The 16,534-nt window shown below is 34.1% G+C and overlaps 1 protein-coding gene across 2 annotated transcripts in view; it reads right to left on the bottom strand.

Annotated features, from left to right (window-relative positions):
• ZCCHC7 (zinc finger CCHC-type containing 7) overlaps positions 1-16,534 on the bottom strand; it is a 189,931-nt gene that overhangs the window by 126,683 nt on the left and 46,714 nt on the right. Inside the window, exon 2 of one of the 2 annotated variants that reach the window (XM_023534217.1) lies at positions 1,775-1,840. The exons of the other annotated variant lie outside the window; for it this stretch is intronic. Within the exon in view, the coding sequence (XP_023389985.1) occupies positions 1,775-1,840 (66 nt within the window). The remainder of the gene's footprint in view (positions 1-1,774; positions 1,841-16,534) is intronic. 2 annotated transcript variants of the gene reach the window in all.

Genomic DNA, 16,534 nt, shown 5'->3' with positions numbered 1-16,534 from the left:
TGGGCTTTGCAGTGAAAACACACGCGTTACAGATGACCACTACAGCAAAGGACTGAAGAGAAGGATGAAAATAGAAGTATATGGCTGCACAAACCCATAAACTGTTAAGTAGCTACCTGGATTACTTCATTTAATCAACCCCAATCCCTTTGAGAACAGTATTAATAGCTCTATTTTATAACTGAGAAAACAGAAACTCAAGCAACATTACACAGTTTGTCCAAAGCCACAGAGCCCAAAGCAGTAGATCTGGGACTAGACCTCAGTCCATCTGACTGAAGCTGGTGATGTGTTCGAGAGACCACCCTGCCCTTCCCAGTTATCTCCTGTGTGTGTGTGCACGCACGCGTATGTATGTAAGGGTGAGGAGGTAGTTTCATTAAGGTCTATATGAATAAGTTCTGCATCCTTTATAAAACCTTGGTTAGAATAGCTGTCTATAATTTATATTAGTCAGTGTTTCTTTCATAAGAATTCAAGTAACAAATTTTCTCTTAGATTTCAGTGCCAAAATAAGTACTTTCTTCAAAAGAAATAAAATTCAACCACTTGTTCACTCACACTAAACATTGTTATGAGTAGAAACAGGGATCCATACGGTCCCTACTCTAAAGGAGTATATAGACATAATAGTGTACATAAATAACCATGAAATTAGGTAAAAAGTAATTTGCATCTCTTTAAACAAAAACTAAAACACATTATATTTCCCTTTGCTTTGCCTGCCAAAGCTGGGAGCTAAATTTAATGTTTAAGTGCACTACTCATTTCACTTCTGGTTTCTAGAAGAAGGAAAATTATCTGATCTTTTATTCTATGACTTTTAACTGTGCTAGTGTATATGCATCCTATCTCAATCTATCTCAAATCCTTTTGTGGAAGCAGGAAGAATATATAACATATAAACAAACAAGAAAGTCTGGATTAATAGTAACAAACTGAATCTAATGAATACAAATCTGTATCTTTACACAGTACAGCAGAAACATTCTGGGTAGGTTGGAGGATGAAACGAGACAGTGTGTTAAAAGTACTCCAAAAAGTAGAGCTCTAGAAACACTTGTGAATGGAAGTATTATTTTTACTATTTTCCACAGATGTTATACAAGCTCTTAAAACCCATACTGGATTTATATTTAGAATGCATAAGTTGGGAAAATGACAAATGAAAATGGGGTATTGCTAGGCAAATGGTGTTTTCAAGGGCCAATGCAATGCAAATAATGTGAGTTTTGTATAGCTTCTTTGTTTCTACAGCTTTAGAGGGAGGTGGTGAAGAGCACTAGATTAACAAAAGTGGTGGCTTAGAAGGACTACCATTACTATGCCCTTTTCACATCCTGTGCATGGTAATTTGCTAGTGCCTCTGCAATGATATCTGACAAATTTTTAAGTGCCTTAGGATGCATGTCACTGGAACCTGCTGATTTAAACACATTCAACTTTTTTCAAGTAATGTTGGACCACTTGACTCTCCAGTCAGTTTTGGCTTCTTTCCCACTCATTCAAAATTTCTAGACAAAAAGTGATCATCTTAGAAGTTGTATTTTTGATGAACATAAATAAAACAGCAGAGATTTTTAAATATACTTTTAATTAGCTTTTCTCTTTAATAAATATCTAATGCTTTTGTTTTCTTCTATTGGCAATACAACAGATTCTTAGTTATTCAAGTGGCATCTGTTCTCCAAATATAGAAATGCAGATTATAATAATACGTTGATAACAAAAGTAGAAAGGAAGGAGGACCTGGTAGGGCAAACAGAAATAGTACCTTTTGTCCCTTTTTCTCTTTGATCCTGTTTCTCCCACTTCAAGTCAAGGAATGACAAGGAATCTACTGTAACATGAAAACATGATGCTATAATGAGAACAATGAATAGAATTGTCCCTTTACCATCACTAAGAAGCTAGAAGACCTGAACAAGTCAACCTCTCTGGACCGTTTTTTTTCACACATAAAATAAATTAAGCTAGAGCTTCAGTAATACCTCCTTCAGTTAAAAAATGCAATGAATTCCAAAAGTTACAACAGAATGCAGTGATACTCTTATCCCCCACAGCCCATTCTATTAGAGTTTGTCCTCCTTTCACTGGCCTTACTGTACACTCAATAAAACGAACATTTCTATTCACAACCTGCTTAAGAGAAATTCACACAAGGTCTAAATAAGACTTAATATCATAAGACATTTGCATTTTTTAAAGACCAGTTAAACCACATGCATTTCTAATTAATAGAACTTAGTGGTAGGTACAGTCAGGGGGGAGGGAAGAAATAAATATATATATATACATATTATATTATAGACATATATATATTTTTTGAGCAGAGAGCCTCCCAATGGTCCACTTTTGGCCTACTTATCCTACCTTCTTGTTCCTCAATTACACTTCCAGTGCATTTTTTACACAGCATAATTAACAAAAACCGCTATAAACACCCTCCACTTTATTTGACTCTTTATTCTCTTTTTGATTTAGCTCCTGCTTCTAGCCTCAATGATAAGGCTTCTAAGAAGTAAAATAGCCGTCATTGCAGGACTCAGTATTGTATAACTGCACATTAGCCATACCTTCCTCAAGGCTTTCACACACACGCACACAATCGTTGGAAGAATAATGGAAAGAGGAAGTGCATGGAGTGGGAATGGAAATGGAGCACAGCTGGGATTACTGCTTTTTAAGATTTATTATGGGGAAGAAATATGGGAAACAGAACAAAAAGTAATAAATGAAAGGGAAAGCATGGAGTTGGCTCTAATTAAAACAATAGGGAATATGGAAATGAAGTATAAAATGAGGCCTAGATACAGCTAGGGAGTTATATGTTTTGTTTTTAGGTTTGTTTGGGGTTTTCTATTTGTTTACTTTTTAAAAACAATATATAGTGAAGAATGGAAAAAGGAGAGTTGAGGATAATAAAAGCAGAAGTTGAAATAGAGAAAAAAAATAGCAAGAAAAGATGATGGGCAGACATGAAACTAGAAACAGAGAAAACAGACAAAAAGAGGGGATTCCGAATGGGAAGCAAGAATAAGAGAATGCACGATCCAGTCAGAGAGAGAGTATAAAGGATTTTACAATGGTGGTGCATACAAACGGGAAAGCTGAAATGGGAGCAGAGTAAGAAAAAGAAACAGAGTAGAAACCAAGAATGAGGGAGAACAGCAAAGACAAGAATAAGAGAAATCAGAGCCAGCTGGGTTACAAACCAGCAGCATGTGTCTTTTTGTTTTGCTTTTTGTTTGCTCTTTTAAATAGGAACACAAAGTGGGGAGAGATCATGATAAAGAACAGCACCATCTGGGGCATGTTTTCATTGGCCTTTTAATGTACTACAGGAAACAGAATCCCAAAAAGAGAATACAGGTGGGGAGGGGTGAGTGAGGCAAATGTGACAGCAACAGGAAGCAATAGAAAATGAGCTCAGTGGGTAGACCACTAACATATACAGGTGATAAGCAGGACGTTTCAGACTACACTAGCACATGATAGGCAAAAGAATTTCATAAAGCAAGGAAAATATGACAAACACTCCAAGGGCTGATCATCAATTAATTCAGCGTAAAAACTTTATTGATGCCTCTTCCTTAATCTTGTCACCAGTCCTATCTAATAACCGAAGCTCGGATTTTACTCAATTCTTTCTCATTAATCTTTCAAATTTATTTTTTTCTCTCACTCCTCCCTGAGATATTGTGCTAGATAGACACTGCAGAATATGCAAACTCTGAGTGAGCTGGCTCTATCATCAAGAACTCCCAACTGAACAGAGGTGGCAATTAACACAAGTTACTTAAAATATGTCTTTCATGAGTATTCTAGTTGAAAGTAATGTCTCCTATAAACTGAATGCTTTCTCTTTTATGGCACCAAACACTTTCTACCTTGTATAATAGTCATCTCTTTTAAACTATAAACTCTTTAAGGATCAGGATTTTTCTTTTCTTAGTAGTTTCTGTATTCAATCGAATCTAGCATAATGTTGTACACATAATATGTGTTCAACAGTGCTGTGATTTCTAACTTGGAATGTGGGGGCCTCATGGAGAAGACAATACTTGGCAAGATCTTAAAACATGAGAAAGACTAAAACAGACAAATATGGGGGGAGGGGCATTCCACTGCAAAGAAGCATAAAGTAGGCTCAGGGGAAGAAATAACTGTAAGTCATTTCAGGACAGGGAAGTAGCCAAGAAGAAAGAGAAGATGAGACTGGTTAAGATGGACCAGAAAAAGGAAGCCTACTAGGCTGATACACTGGTTTTGATATGAAATGCACTGTTTTGAAACAATCAAACTGGTATTTTAGGAAGATTACTCTTGCTATATAACACTATAAGAGAAAAGAAAATGAAATGATCTGAACTGCAGAAGATTTACTGAAGAAGTGATTTTTAAGCTAAGTCTCATAGGATGACTAGAAGCTCCTTTAAGAAAAGGCTGTTCAGGAAAATGAAATTAAATGAGAAACTGTAACATAAAAGGGCGCAACAGATTCTGGGACTAGTCTAAGTATTCTGGACCTTCTGAGAGGTCCAGAGTGGCTAGAGAACAGAGTATTTAGAGGAAAGAGATATAAAACTTAAAAGACAGGCTACAGTTATATTGTGAGGGACATTATAATTTTTCATTTGATTATAAATTTTATAATTTTCAGAGAGAAAAGGCCCCCACATTGCCTACAGAGTCATATCCTCAAATGATGGGTGATTCAACAATTACTCACAATGACAGTGTCAACATCACTGTTCATATATTCAATGTGACACTTGCATGGAATAGATCAAATCTTTTCAAACCCACTTCAGAACATTTGGTTGCTATGCTAAAGAGATAACCATTTCTAGTTGTCACAGACCCAGATCTCACAGATCGGATTCCTGGAATTTTTTCAGAACAAAACAGTAAATTCAGAATAGTGCAACAGTTATTTTCACTTTCCAAATAGAAAGGAAAACTGGGTGGAAAACAAAAGACAGAACATTCATTTATAGGATAAATTGTTTTAAATTGTTAGAGCAAATCACATACCAGTGAATTCTTTTGGGTACTGCACACTTAATGACAACTCTACATCTCTAAATTTATGATATTGGGAGAAGTGGCATTTTGTTTTATGAAAATGTTCATTGTGTTTTTCCTCTCAAGCCACACTCCCATCACACATCACAAGTTAGTATCAAGTGCTTTAAATAACAACACTTTCAATAATATGAACGAACACTGTTCTTGCTATACTTTACTATAACTTCCTGTGTCTTTGACATATTCAAGAAGTGAAACTCATGCATAGCATGTTTATATTATTCCCTCCTTAGTGAAAGCTCACAGACAATGTCAGGTCTGGAGAGATAAGAGCTGCTTCCAGGACATGAATTCTCATGAGGATTAGGCAACCACCATCTGGGGCTCTAGAGTTTATCTGCAGCAGCTGCCTTTAAAGTATCACACTAGATGGGGGGGAAAAGTCTAAGTCTAAAGTGTTTAACAACTTGCTCTACCTTGGCTTTGATTATCGCTCTGAATTGCGTTTTCCCTCTCCCTTATAAGAATAAAATACAACAGAGTGACCTCTTAATAAAACACGACTAATTTATAACAACTTACTATGTTATAATTTGTTAATACATTATTATGTATTCAAATAAACACATCGGTGCACTCAAATTTTCTTAACATGTTATGATATATAACAATATGAATTTTAAGTTATAATTGGCTTAATAATTACCCAACAATCACCTGCTATCATTAATAAAGGCTTAATACTCTAAATTTTTATTTCTACTTAGACAAAAAACCTATAGATTTTAACAATTTAATAATATTCCAGATGATTTTGAGAGAATTTTTAATGGCCTCAGATGACATTAAAATAACCATAACACTAAATTTCATTAAACGGAAAGCAAATATTTATAATATTTATATATCAAATATTTATGTAAAAGAACAGAGAGCTCAAAAATGAACACGTTAGAGGAAAAAGTTAATTTTAAATACTCAGTTTTAAACAGGAACTTGCTTGGGTGGTAAACACACAACAGAATATACAGATGTCAAATTATAATGTACACCTGAAAATTATATAATTGTATTAACTAACGTTACTCCAATAAACTTTATAAAAAATTTTTTTAAATAAAAAATAAACAGTAACTTGCTAAAACTGATTAATATATTTCATAGTGCTAAAATTGGTCACAATGAAACAAAGAGCTATTAAAGAAAACATAACAGGAAACGTGAAATAAAATATTTTCTATAAGGTATGAGTTCTACTCTACTAAGTCTCAAAATCATTGCACCACTAAAAATGTGCCTAGTTCTTAAAATTGTCTTTTCAATCAAATATTCTTTTACCTGCTATAGAATCGTAAGTTACACTTGTTCATTTGAATATTCTTTGGCAAACTTATTAAATTAAGAAGACAATATTATTGTTAGTCCCATGATCTAAGATTCTTGTTCTTCAGCCGCAAGGCTTGCTATTTAACTCTATACTACCCTACTCACTTACTAAGTAAGCTCTAAAGTCTCTTTTAAATCACGGTGAAATCAGGTAATCCAATCTGGGCTCCAACCATCATCCAATTTTTCATTAAAAATACTAGCCCAACAAAACAAAAGTATATTCCCCTATCTATTCAAATGCCACTATAGTATGAATGATGAAGAATAGCGTTTGTCTGATTTTCAGAGACTGTTCTCAATATATCCACATTCATATGAAAACACAGTATCAACAAATACAAGATCAGTGTACTCAATTGTGTGGTATAAGTAAGTGCCAGGAGTTCAAACAGCAGTATTAATGTCTGAGTCTGAGTCTGATTCTGAGAATCATAATCAAGTGTAGAAAGGGTCTAGGTATTCAATTCAATTCTTGCATTTTAAAGATAAGGAAAATCAGATCACAAAGGTCACAAAGGAGAAGCTTCAATAAAGATGAGATTTCAGGTGGACTTTGACAGATTTGGACTAACTAAGAAGGAGCAAGAGGGAAATTCCTGAGGACAGAGAAAAGTAAAAGAATAGAAACAATTTGATTAAAAAACATTCATGGAAAGAATATCTTTATCTCGCTACTATTGTGCAGGTACTGTGCTAAGTGCATTTCGCAGGTTCTCATTCATGCCTAATTAATAATTTTTGTATTATCATCTTCATTTTTTATAGTAGAAAAACTCTGAGGCTTACCGTCAAAACTGAAACAGAAAACCCTGGTCTATCTGAATCCAAAGCCTATACACTTTCTACATTCTTTTACCATAATATAGTTCTCTACCTATTTTTTATACAACACTCAGTATCTCTTCCATCTTTAAAACTTTTTTAAGCTGCCTTTGGCCTCTTGGAAAGTAATTTGATTCTAATGCCTTATTACTATCATTCTTCTAAAGTTGGGCTATCAAAAGTAAATAGGAGCTATCAACCCAGGATAAGTTCATTTTGATACTTCTGACACAGATTTACATGAAACTACCACTCTCTTTTTAAGAATAGATTGGCTTTATTATCACACTGTCATCTATTTATACCTAGTTAATATTGTTTCTATCAATGAAAAATGAAGTGTATCTTTAAACGGTCATAAGTAAATATGTGTCCTCCAGAAAAGTAGAAATCCAATTTAAATGCCCAGGAAACATTTGGCACTGAAAGGTACTGAGTTACCTAGGTGCCTGTCTGGCAAACATACAGTCATTCAGATGAGTACCTTCCATAAAGAATTCATCCACAGGCCCATCCTCAGCAAAGGATTACTAGAAAAGCTGGGTATACACCTACTACGGGAAAAGAAGAACATCTTAACAGGAGTAAAAAAAAAAAAAAAGAAAAGCAGTATGGGGGGAACAGAAAAGAGGGAAGAATTGTTGTGGGTAACTAGGGTAGGGAGTTACACATACGGGTGCTGGTGGTCTTTCATCTGTACCAGTAATCTGTAAAATAGGCTTTGAAAACTAGAGTCTGCCTAAATATACATTCTGTTCTTTGATTTAAACCTAAGAAAACAACATAAATGCTTAATATAGATTCTAAAGCTTAGGTTAACCCTAGGAATATAGATGAACATTCTTAAATGTCACTTAAGAATACATATCTGATGACTTGATTCACAAATGGCTTGAAGTAAGGCTATCGAAAAGTTAAGACAGGATAAAAAGGAACATTCTGCACAGGGGGAAAAACAGGAAGAAACGAGAAAGCTGGAAAGCAAGAAAATCTTGAGAAAAAACGAGTACTTTGGCTGATGACGTGGAAACCAGAAAGTCTTGAATGCCAGTGTGAGAAATATAGGAAAAATCAGTAGAGTGTAAGATGGATTTATATCATGGAGAAACTGAGCAAGAAGACCCCAAAAATTAATCCAACTAAGTGCTGTGTGTCAGGCATTTTGCCAAAGAAACAAAGATTTCTGGCAATTTCTGTACTCAAGAATTCAAACTCTAGTGAGACATATGCATAATCACATTGCATAAATATCACAAATTTTAATACAACAGCAATATAAGTCAAATGCTAAAGATCTGTACAAAAATAATTATGTGATGGCTATGACCGGAAATTATCTCACAAAGGAGATATATTTGAGCCATGCTTTGAAAGATAAATACAATTTCCTCTGGTAGAGAAAGAAGGATGATAAGAAAAGTAACTAGAGCCTGATTGGAGAGATCAAGTGAGACTGTAAGGGAGGAAACAGACATTAAGTTAACAGTAAATTATGCATTCTTAAAAAAAGAAAATGAGTAAGAGTCAGCAATTCTATTTCTAGGTATAGACCTAATAGAATTAAAAAGATGTTAAAAAGAAAAAGATTTGTCCATGGAAAACTTGTACACAAATGTTCATAGCAACATTATTCCTAGTAACTAAACAGTGAAAACAACCCAAATGTCCACCAATTGATGATACACAAAAGGTACTATACCCATACAATGGAATATTATTCAGTAATAAAAAGGCATTAAGTTTTGATACATGCTATATAGCATGAATTAACCTTGAAAACATTATAAGTGAAAGAGGCCAATCATGAGAACTATGTATTATATGACTCTATTTATATGAAATGCCCAGAGTAGGCAAATCTACAGTGGCAGAAAGTAGATTAGTGGTTGCACTGGGCTCACAGTTTGGGGGAATAATGGAGGAGTGATGATACTGGGCATGGATTCCTTTTGGGAGAAACGTAAATGTTTTAATATTAATTATGGTGATGGCTGCACAGCTCTGTGAGTAAAATTTTTAAAAAGCATTGAATTATATACTTTAAATGGGTAAATTACATGGCATATGAATTATACCTCAATAAAGCTTTTTTTAAAAAAAGACGACTTCAAAGAAGGTTCAGACCACTCTACATATACGTACACACCCACACACATAGGGCTAATTCTTTGAGGGAAGCTTAAAAATAGATTTGGAGGTGAGTTAAATGGCCTTAGCTTTCTGCTTTGAAGGTGTGGGCTGAAACCAGAACTTGTTTATTCCTCTGTCTTATCATATATCCATCCATCTCAGTACAGTTAAACTCTGTAATAGGCATATAGTGAATGCTTAATAAATATGTTAATTGGTAGTAAATATAAAATGTAATATGAAATAAGAGGAAAATCCAACAGCATAAACAGGTAACGATAAGCACAAAGTTAAAAAAAAAGTTAGATTTTTCTTCAGGCTGCAGATCTTGACAGACTACGGTACAGGTGCACATGTGCAGGTCTGTTTTATAAGCTGAGAAATTCCTTTTATCCAATCATTTAAATTAACAATTTTTTAAAAATGTTTTACATATTTATTTTTCTGAGGTGGAAATGTAACATTCTAAAAATGATTTTTTCAGCCTATTAGATATCAAAATTCAGTGAGTTTATCTTAAGAAAATAATTAGTTGATAAAGGTAATTTTATTAGAATGCCTGACTGACACAGTACAGAAGTATAGTAGTACCATTAGAAAATTTTGAAGTTACAATCCTTTCTGAAGCTATCTCAATTATTATTTATTAGAATACTTTCTCTGTTAAACTACTTTTCTGACTAAAAGATCCCGATTTTTTAAAAATTGGGATAATACAAAGATGTAGCTTTTAATTCACAGTTAAACATAAGAACTGAACTGAAAAACAATTTCACTTTCATTGAAATGAATGGCTCATTATTCAAAAGCATACATTCATCAATACAAATAAACTTTCATTTCTAAGTTTCTGTTTGAGGCTAAAATCCTAAAATAGTGCCTAAGTTGCACTACAATTCAGCTGCTAAGGAAAAGCTAAGTAATGCTTCCCATGACTAAATGGATTAATTCTTTAGCCCAAACACAATTACTGTTCTCCACACTGTTCTATTGAACATCTAAATAAGCATCCCAAAGCTTATTTCATTCAAAGAAAAGATGTGGACCAAAGAATAATCCCGATGTATAAAGTTTACATTTTGTGTAAAGTTTTCTAAAAAAGGGAAAAATCTATAAGTGGTAATCAGGAAACGAAATGAGTCATTTTAGACAGGTGTAGAGCATGACATCTACTGACTGATATCTTTGTCGAAGGAGCGCTGTGCAGATTCCAGTAAGATGTCTTTTTCTCAAACTAATTTTCGTTACTTAGTACCTGAACCTAGACTTTTCCATAGCTGACACACATATTAGCAGTGAAAAGAATAACCCTTTGAGAAATAGTCTGTTACATGGAGATATACATTTCATCTGACTGTTCCTATTCTTGCTTTAAAAATTTTCAACTTCAACCATGTATGAAGAGTGCTCTCTTACAGGCATGCTTATTTAACATTTTATTCTCCAATATGTTTTCAAAGTTCACAACTACACACCTAATCTAGTGGCAGGGTCAAAGATGGGAGAGTGGGGAAAAGAGGCAAACCTGTAGCTGTATTCAAATAATGCTCTATGATTCAAGAAGTAAAGAAAACAAATGATAGTTATTAATTTCAGATCGGGATTCTCTGACAATGACAAGTCATCTGATTACTAGATGGGCTGCCTTTTTAATAATTGCTATTACTGAGATATTTACACAGAGACTGGGTGACTGTGTCCAATATGTTGGTGAAAGAACCTATATGAGGAAATCTGAACTAGATAAACTGTAGGGTTTCTTCTTCTTTTTTTTTTTTTTGGTAGGTTTTCTTCTGACTTTTAAGACTGGTCAATTTCCACACCTCTTTATCTAAAGTTTTGAAATTACAGCTGTTTTTCCACCTGCTTAATGTCCCTTCGGAGACTTCTACTGTCAATTTACTGTTGCAACATCAGTTGCTGAGAGAATTTTTAGCTCTTTAAAAATACTTTTGCATTTAACTAAAAGATTATTGTTAGGAGTTTTCTAAAGTTCTGCACCAAAGGACTTTCACAAACAATGAGAATGTATTTTCACAACATCAATCTATTTAGCTTTTGTCTCCTAATGAAAGCTGAATTATTGGCAGGGCTTCCTCACATTGTTGTAAACTAGACTGCTGCAAATGAGCAAGTGGAATGGTCTATGTAACCTTTATGTCATGGAGATTTTAGGCAGAAATGAAAATGAAATGTTGAACTCCTACCCAGTTTTGATTGGTGTTTGGGTTCATCAATAGGGAGTTAAACATTGTCTGAACCTCACCTTTAGCAATTACAGGTATAATCTGATTAATTTAAGTGGTTATTAATGACTTTTGGAATTCTAATTAGCCAGGGGGACCACAGAGGCAGACAGTATTTGGAGGAGAACAGAGTCGACCTTTTCCTAGCCTGAGTTTAAACTCTCAGGGAAGCACCCCTATATAATTCCTATCCACCCATTTTAGCTAAATGAGAGATGAGGGTAGACTGAATAAATATAATAATAAAAACATACAGAAAGGACAGAAAAAGAAAGATAACAGATGAAATAAAAAATATATATGAGAAAGAAAAATCTTCAACATACTTTCAAAAAAATGCACTAATGATAAAAAAGCAAAACCTAATTAACTACTACAACAAAACAAAACAACAAACAAAAAGGAAACTTGCTGGAAAATGGCTGTTAGGTATCTAGGCTAGAATGTTATCTATGACAAATTAGAAAGACATAAAATTAAGATAAAATTACTTTTTACATAAAAAAAGATTTATTGTGCTTCTCTGAAAAGGCAAAAATCCCAATGGCTTCCAATACCCAAAATGTTTTTCTAAATTTGCACTTTTAACGTACCCATAAATAGGCTACTTTCCTCATGGGGGTCCTAACATGTGTACTCTTAAAAACATGAGGTATAAAATCAGAGTGAGGGGAAACCCACACCCTAGAGTTACAAATTGCTTCACTTGCTCTAAATCTTTTGGCTATTTCAAATATATATCAGGAGTTCTAGTCTCAGATGAGATGGAATAAGCACACTCTACCCTGTCTTTCCCACTGAATGCAGGTATAAAACCTGGACAGGAGGCATAAATCAACTATTTAAGAGCTCTGAAGGCAGACTGGGGAAGATCAGAATTCTAATTATCACCAAACTGGTACCCCCTTTGTGTCCTCTGGCCTAAACACAACACGGCAGAAACTTACAAGTGGGCACTCAGGCAGACAGAGGGAACTCCAGGGACAAGCCCTCTAGTAGCTTAAGGTTCAGGAAAGCAGTCTCCTAACACTTAGAGTAGAGGAAATTCCTCAGGTCTGTGTTCTTTTCAACATTCTTTTGTACCTCAAACCGTAAGCAAGCTTGTGATGCAGTGGAGGCAGCAACAGCAACAGCAATGGGATCCGGAGTCTAAACTCTGAGAGAGGAAACCATCCTCTTCAAGAGGATGGCACGAACTCCTGTTCTTTATTTTTTTCTGTCTGCCTTCTCCTTCATCCGACATGGAGGCACAGCTGCAAGAACTACACAGCAGAAGGGAGTAATTAAAGCCCCAACTCTGTGGAGGACCAAAAGAGGGAAATCCAGGTAATCAAAAAGTACCAGAGAGATTGTAAAGAGGGAGAAGCTCAGGAAAGTGATCCCATTAGTTTATGAACTTCTGGGCTAATCTCTAAGCTGTGCATGCATGGAGCTGATGCTTAAATAGCATACTACAGACTCTGAGAACTGAACTAAAGAACAGACAACCACCCAGTTTCTAGGCTGGCCACTATTTGGCATATATGCAGGAAAGATCTAAACTGTAGTGCAAAGGTTTTGTAAAAATAATTGATTTATCAGAACAACTCACAGGAGGCTGGTTAGAACTTGCAGACTGAACCCAACCAGACTGATTCCCTACTAAAACAAAAAAAAATCAACATTTACCATAGGATTTAAACAAGGCAGTATTATCATGTAATACCTAAATTGTCCAGGATATAGTCCAAAATAATTTGACACATCAAGAATCAGGAAAACTTCAACTTATAAAACAAGTAACAGATGCCAACACAGAAATAACATATATAAATTTATTTGACAAAGACTTTCAAAAGAAGCTGCTATGAAAATGTTCTAACAAGAGCAAACACTTTTAGAATAAATGGAAAGGTGAAAAATCTCTTCAAATAAAGATGTAAAGAAGAACCAAAAGAAAAATTTAGAAATTGAAAATTAAAATAACCAAAATGAAAATCCCCTTGGATAGGCTCAAAAGCCAAATGAATATGATAGAGGAAATGGCTAGTAACCTTGAAGATAGAGAATATCCATTTGAACAGAGGAGGAAAAAATATACATATTTATTTATTTATTTTTAAAGCCAACCCTCAGGAACTTATGAGAAAAGAAGAGATCTAATACTTATTTCACTGGAGTCCAAGAAGGAAATGAGAGGGTGTGGTACACAAAGAAAAAATATTTGAGGAAATAATGACTGAAAACTCAAATTTTCAGCTTTACTTGTGTTACTTAAAGGGCAACAAAACTAAAACGACAGAGAATTTCTCAACAGAACCACAGAGGCCAGAAGGAAGTAGAAGGACATTTTTAAGCGCTAACAAAATGAACTCAACCCAGAATTCTATACTCAAGGAAAATATCCTTCAGGAATGAAGGTGAAATAAAGATAGCCTCAGATGAAGGAAAACTAAGAGAATTCACTGCCAGCAGATCTGCTCTAAAAAAATTGCTGAAGAAAGTTCTTGAAAGAGAAAAGACACCAGAATGAAACCTAAACATTACGAATGAGAGATAAGCAACAGAAATGGTTAATAGTCCTTCTTCTCCTGAGATCTTTAAACTATGTTGAAAACAAAAAGCAAAATGTGTAACAGTGTCTAATGGAGTTTTCACTGTATGTAGTTATAATATATAAGACAAAAGATATACCGAGCAAACTCCAACTCGAAATAGGGCAAAAAGATAGTTAAAACTACTATGTGCACCTTTTAAAGGGCAACTTCTGAAAAATCTGATTTCCATAGATCTTTAAAGGTACAGCCATTTTCCTCATTTCTTCCCACTGATCCTCTCTTCTTCCAAAGCAGAAACAATGACATCAAATGGCTTGTGAGTACCTATCTGTGCATGATATTGTCAAGACCACAGCTGAAAAGATAGATTCTTTGCCCTTTTAGAAGCTTACAATCTAAACTATTCCAATCCAACATAAAAGAAATGATAACGGAATTAAAAAGAAAAAACTGAACAATGACTTAAAGATTCAAATAAAATACACATTTTATGCCAGTACAATATCAACGTATTTGTTGTACACAAAGAAAAAAAGCACTGAGGAAGGTTAATTGGGCCAGTGTTTTGCTTGTCTTATATTTTAGAATGGCAAGCTATTCCTGTTAGAGAAATACACTTACCTTTTTTAAAGTCAGAGCTCCTTCTGAGTGCCAAACTGGAGAGAAGAGATTGTTCTATTTTACAAAATCCAGTTGGGTTACTAAGGGCAAATTCAGATACACAGAAACAAATACTTTGAAGAAATGCCATAACCATGTAGTGATTAAAGCCTAACCTTAGAAATAAATCATTTCATCTTTAATTCATTTTGTTAGTTCTTAAAGATTTAATTTTTGGCCTGCAGAAAAAAAACAGTATAAATTTTGTTTCGTGTTAAATTCCTGATATCCCATAATACTAATACATTCTTAAAATTCAGGCGAACTTCAGTTACTGTCAACTGTCCTTGATGTGTTAGTAACACCCTAAAGATTAAAGAGTGTAATGTCATAAATCCTATTATAGTATATAATCTCTAAATTACATTCAAGGGGAAAAAATATACAGCATATTAATGAACTTTACATTTTCATAACACCCTTTATACTGAATGTATGAATCTAGTTACTTTGGATAAAAGTTTATGAAAATCCATCTCTCATAGCTATTAAATAAAATACAATCTGCTCATCCTTGGAATCAGTTACTTTGAAAATTATGTCAGTATTAGAAGTGGATTAACCTTTTCCACTTCTCCTGCCCCAAATTTCAAGATTTATTTACATGCTATCCACAAGAAGTAGGACAGGAAGAGAAAGTAAAAGGAGTAAACATCTAAAAATAAACAAATATTAAACTAAGCACATATCATATAATCTGTTTGGAACTCATTTTAATACTCTGAAAAAATGACAGTAAAGTGGGTTTAACAAAAAAGATTCCTCTCTACCCAAAAATCCCACCAGGAAAAAGAGTTCATTTTTCTGAGTAATTGTGGGGAGAGGGGTAAAATAATACAACCTCTAAAATATTGTATGTCAGAAAAAACATGCAACATTTACTACATGAAATGTTAACTGAAATCTTGAAAAATGAGATGTTAATGGACACTTACTCCCTGTAGTACACTGAATAGTCTCCTCCCAAAAAAGCACACATACAAGTCCTAACCACCAGTGTCTGTGAATGCAACCTCATTTGGAAATACCTCATCTAAAGAATACACCCATTTATCCAACCGGTTTAAAATTCTTCATGCATAGGTCACTTTAACTTCAGTTTTCACCAAGTTTATCCTCTTGAATTACTTCTCCTCTTATGTGTATCATGATTAAAATTTTTATATAGATATATTTATTCAAAATTAATTTCTCTACTTTTTAAATCAAACATTTATTTAGTTGTATGTAATAAAAATACCGAATGGCAATAATAAACAATAATAAAATCAGCACTAAATTTATATATAAGATGACTACTTCTTTAGGCTCTGGCATACCAAAAATAACATGAGATCTCCCCTCCCCACCCATTACTACACTAATGGATCTCTAATATAAAACTACTGATAATCTGACACGAGATAGTTTTATATACTAAAAAATCTTTACAATAGTAATTCAAAAAAGAATGAATGATAATTTCATTCTCAAACTCAAAAATTGCTCAACTTGGCCTGTTTCTTCATATTTTGAGATGAACCTTTGAGCTTTAGTTTATTTCCTTAAAGCGGAATTTCAAGTTGCTTGGGCCCAAGAAGTCTGTCCAAGGACAGTCCTCTCAACTTAAGAAATCCACGAAACAACCCAGATATTGACCAGTCCAAGAATATGTTGCTTCTAAATGCAGTAGATACATATTGCCTCTCTTTAGCAAACCAGATTCATAGACCACTGCAA

The sequence above is a fragment of the Pteropus vampyrus genome, unplaced genomic scaffold, assembly GCF_000151845.1.
Source record: "Pteropus vampyrus isolate Shadow unplaced genomic scaffold, Pvam_2.0 Scaffold123, whole genome shotgun sequence".
Classification (NCBI taxonomy): Eukaryota; Metazoa; Chordata; class Mammalia; order Chiroptera; family Pteropodidae; genus Pteropus; species Pteropus vampyrus.
Note: the sequence above shows the minus strand (reverse complement) of the source record. Positions and strands in the feature narration are given on the sequence as shown.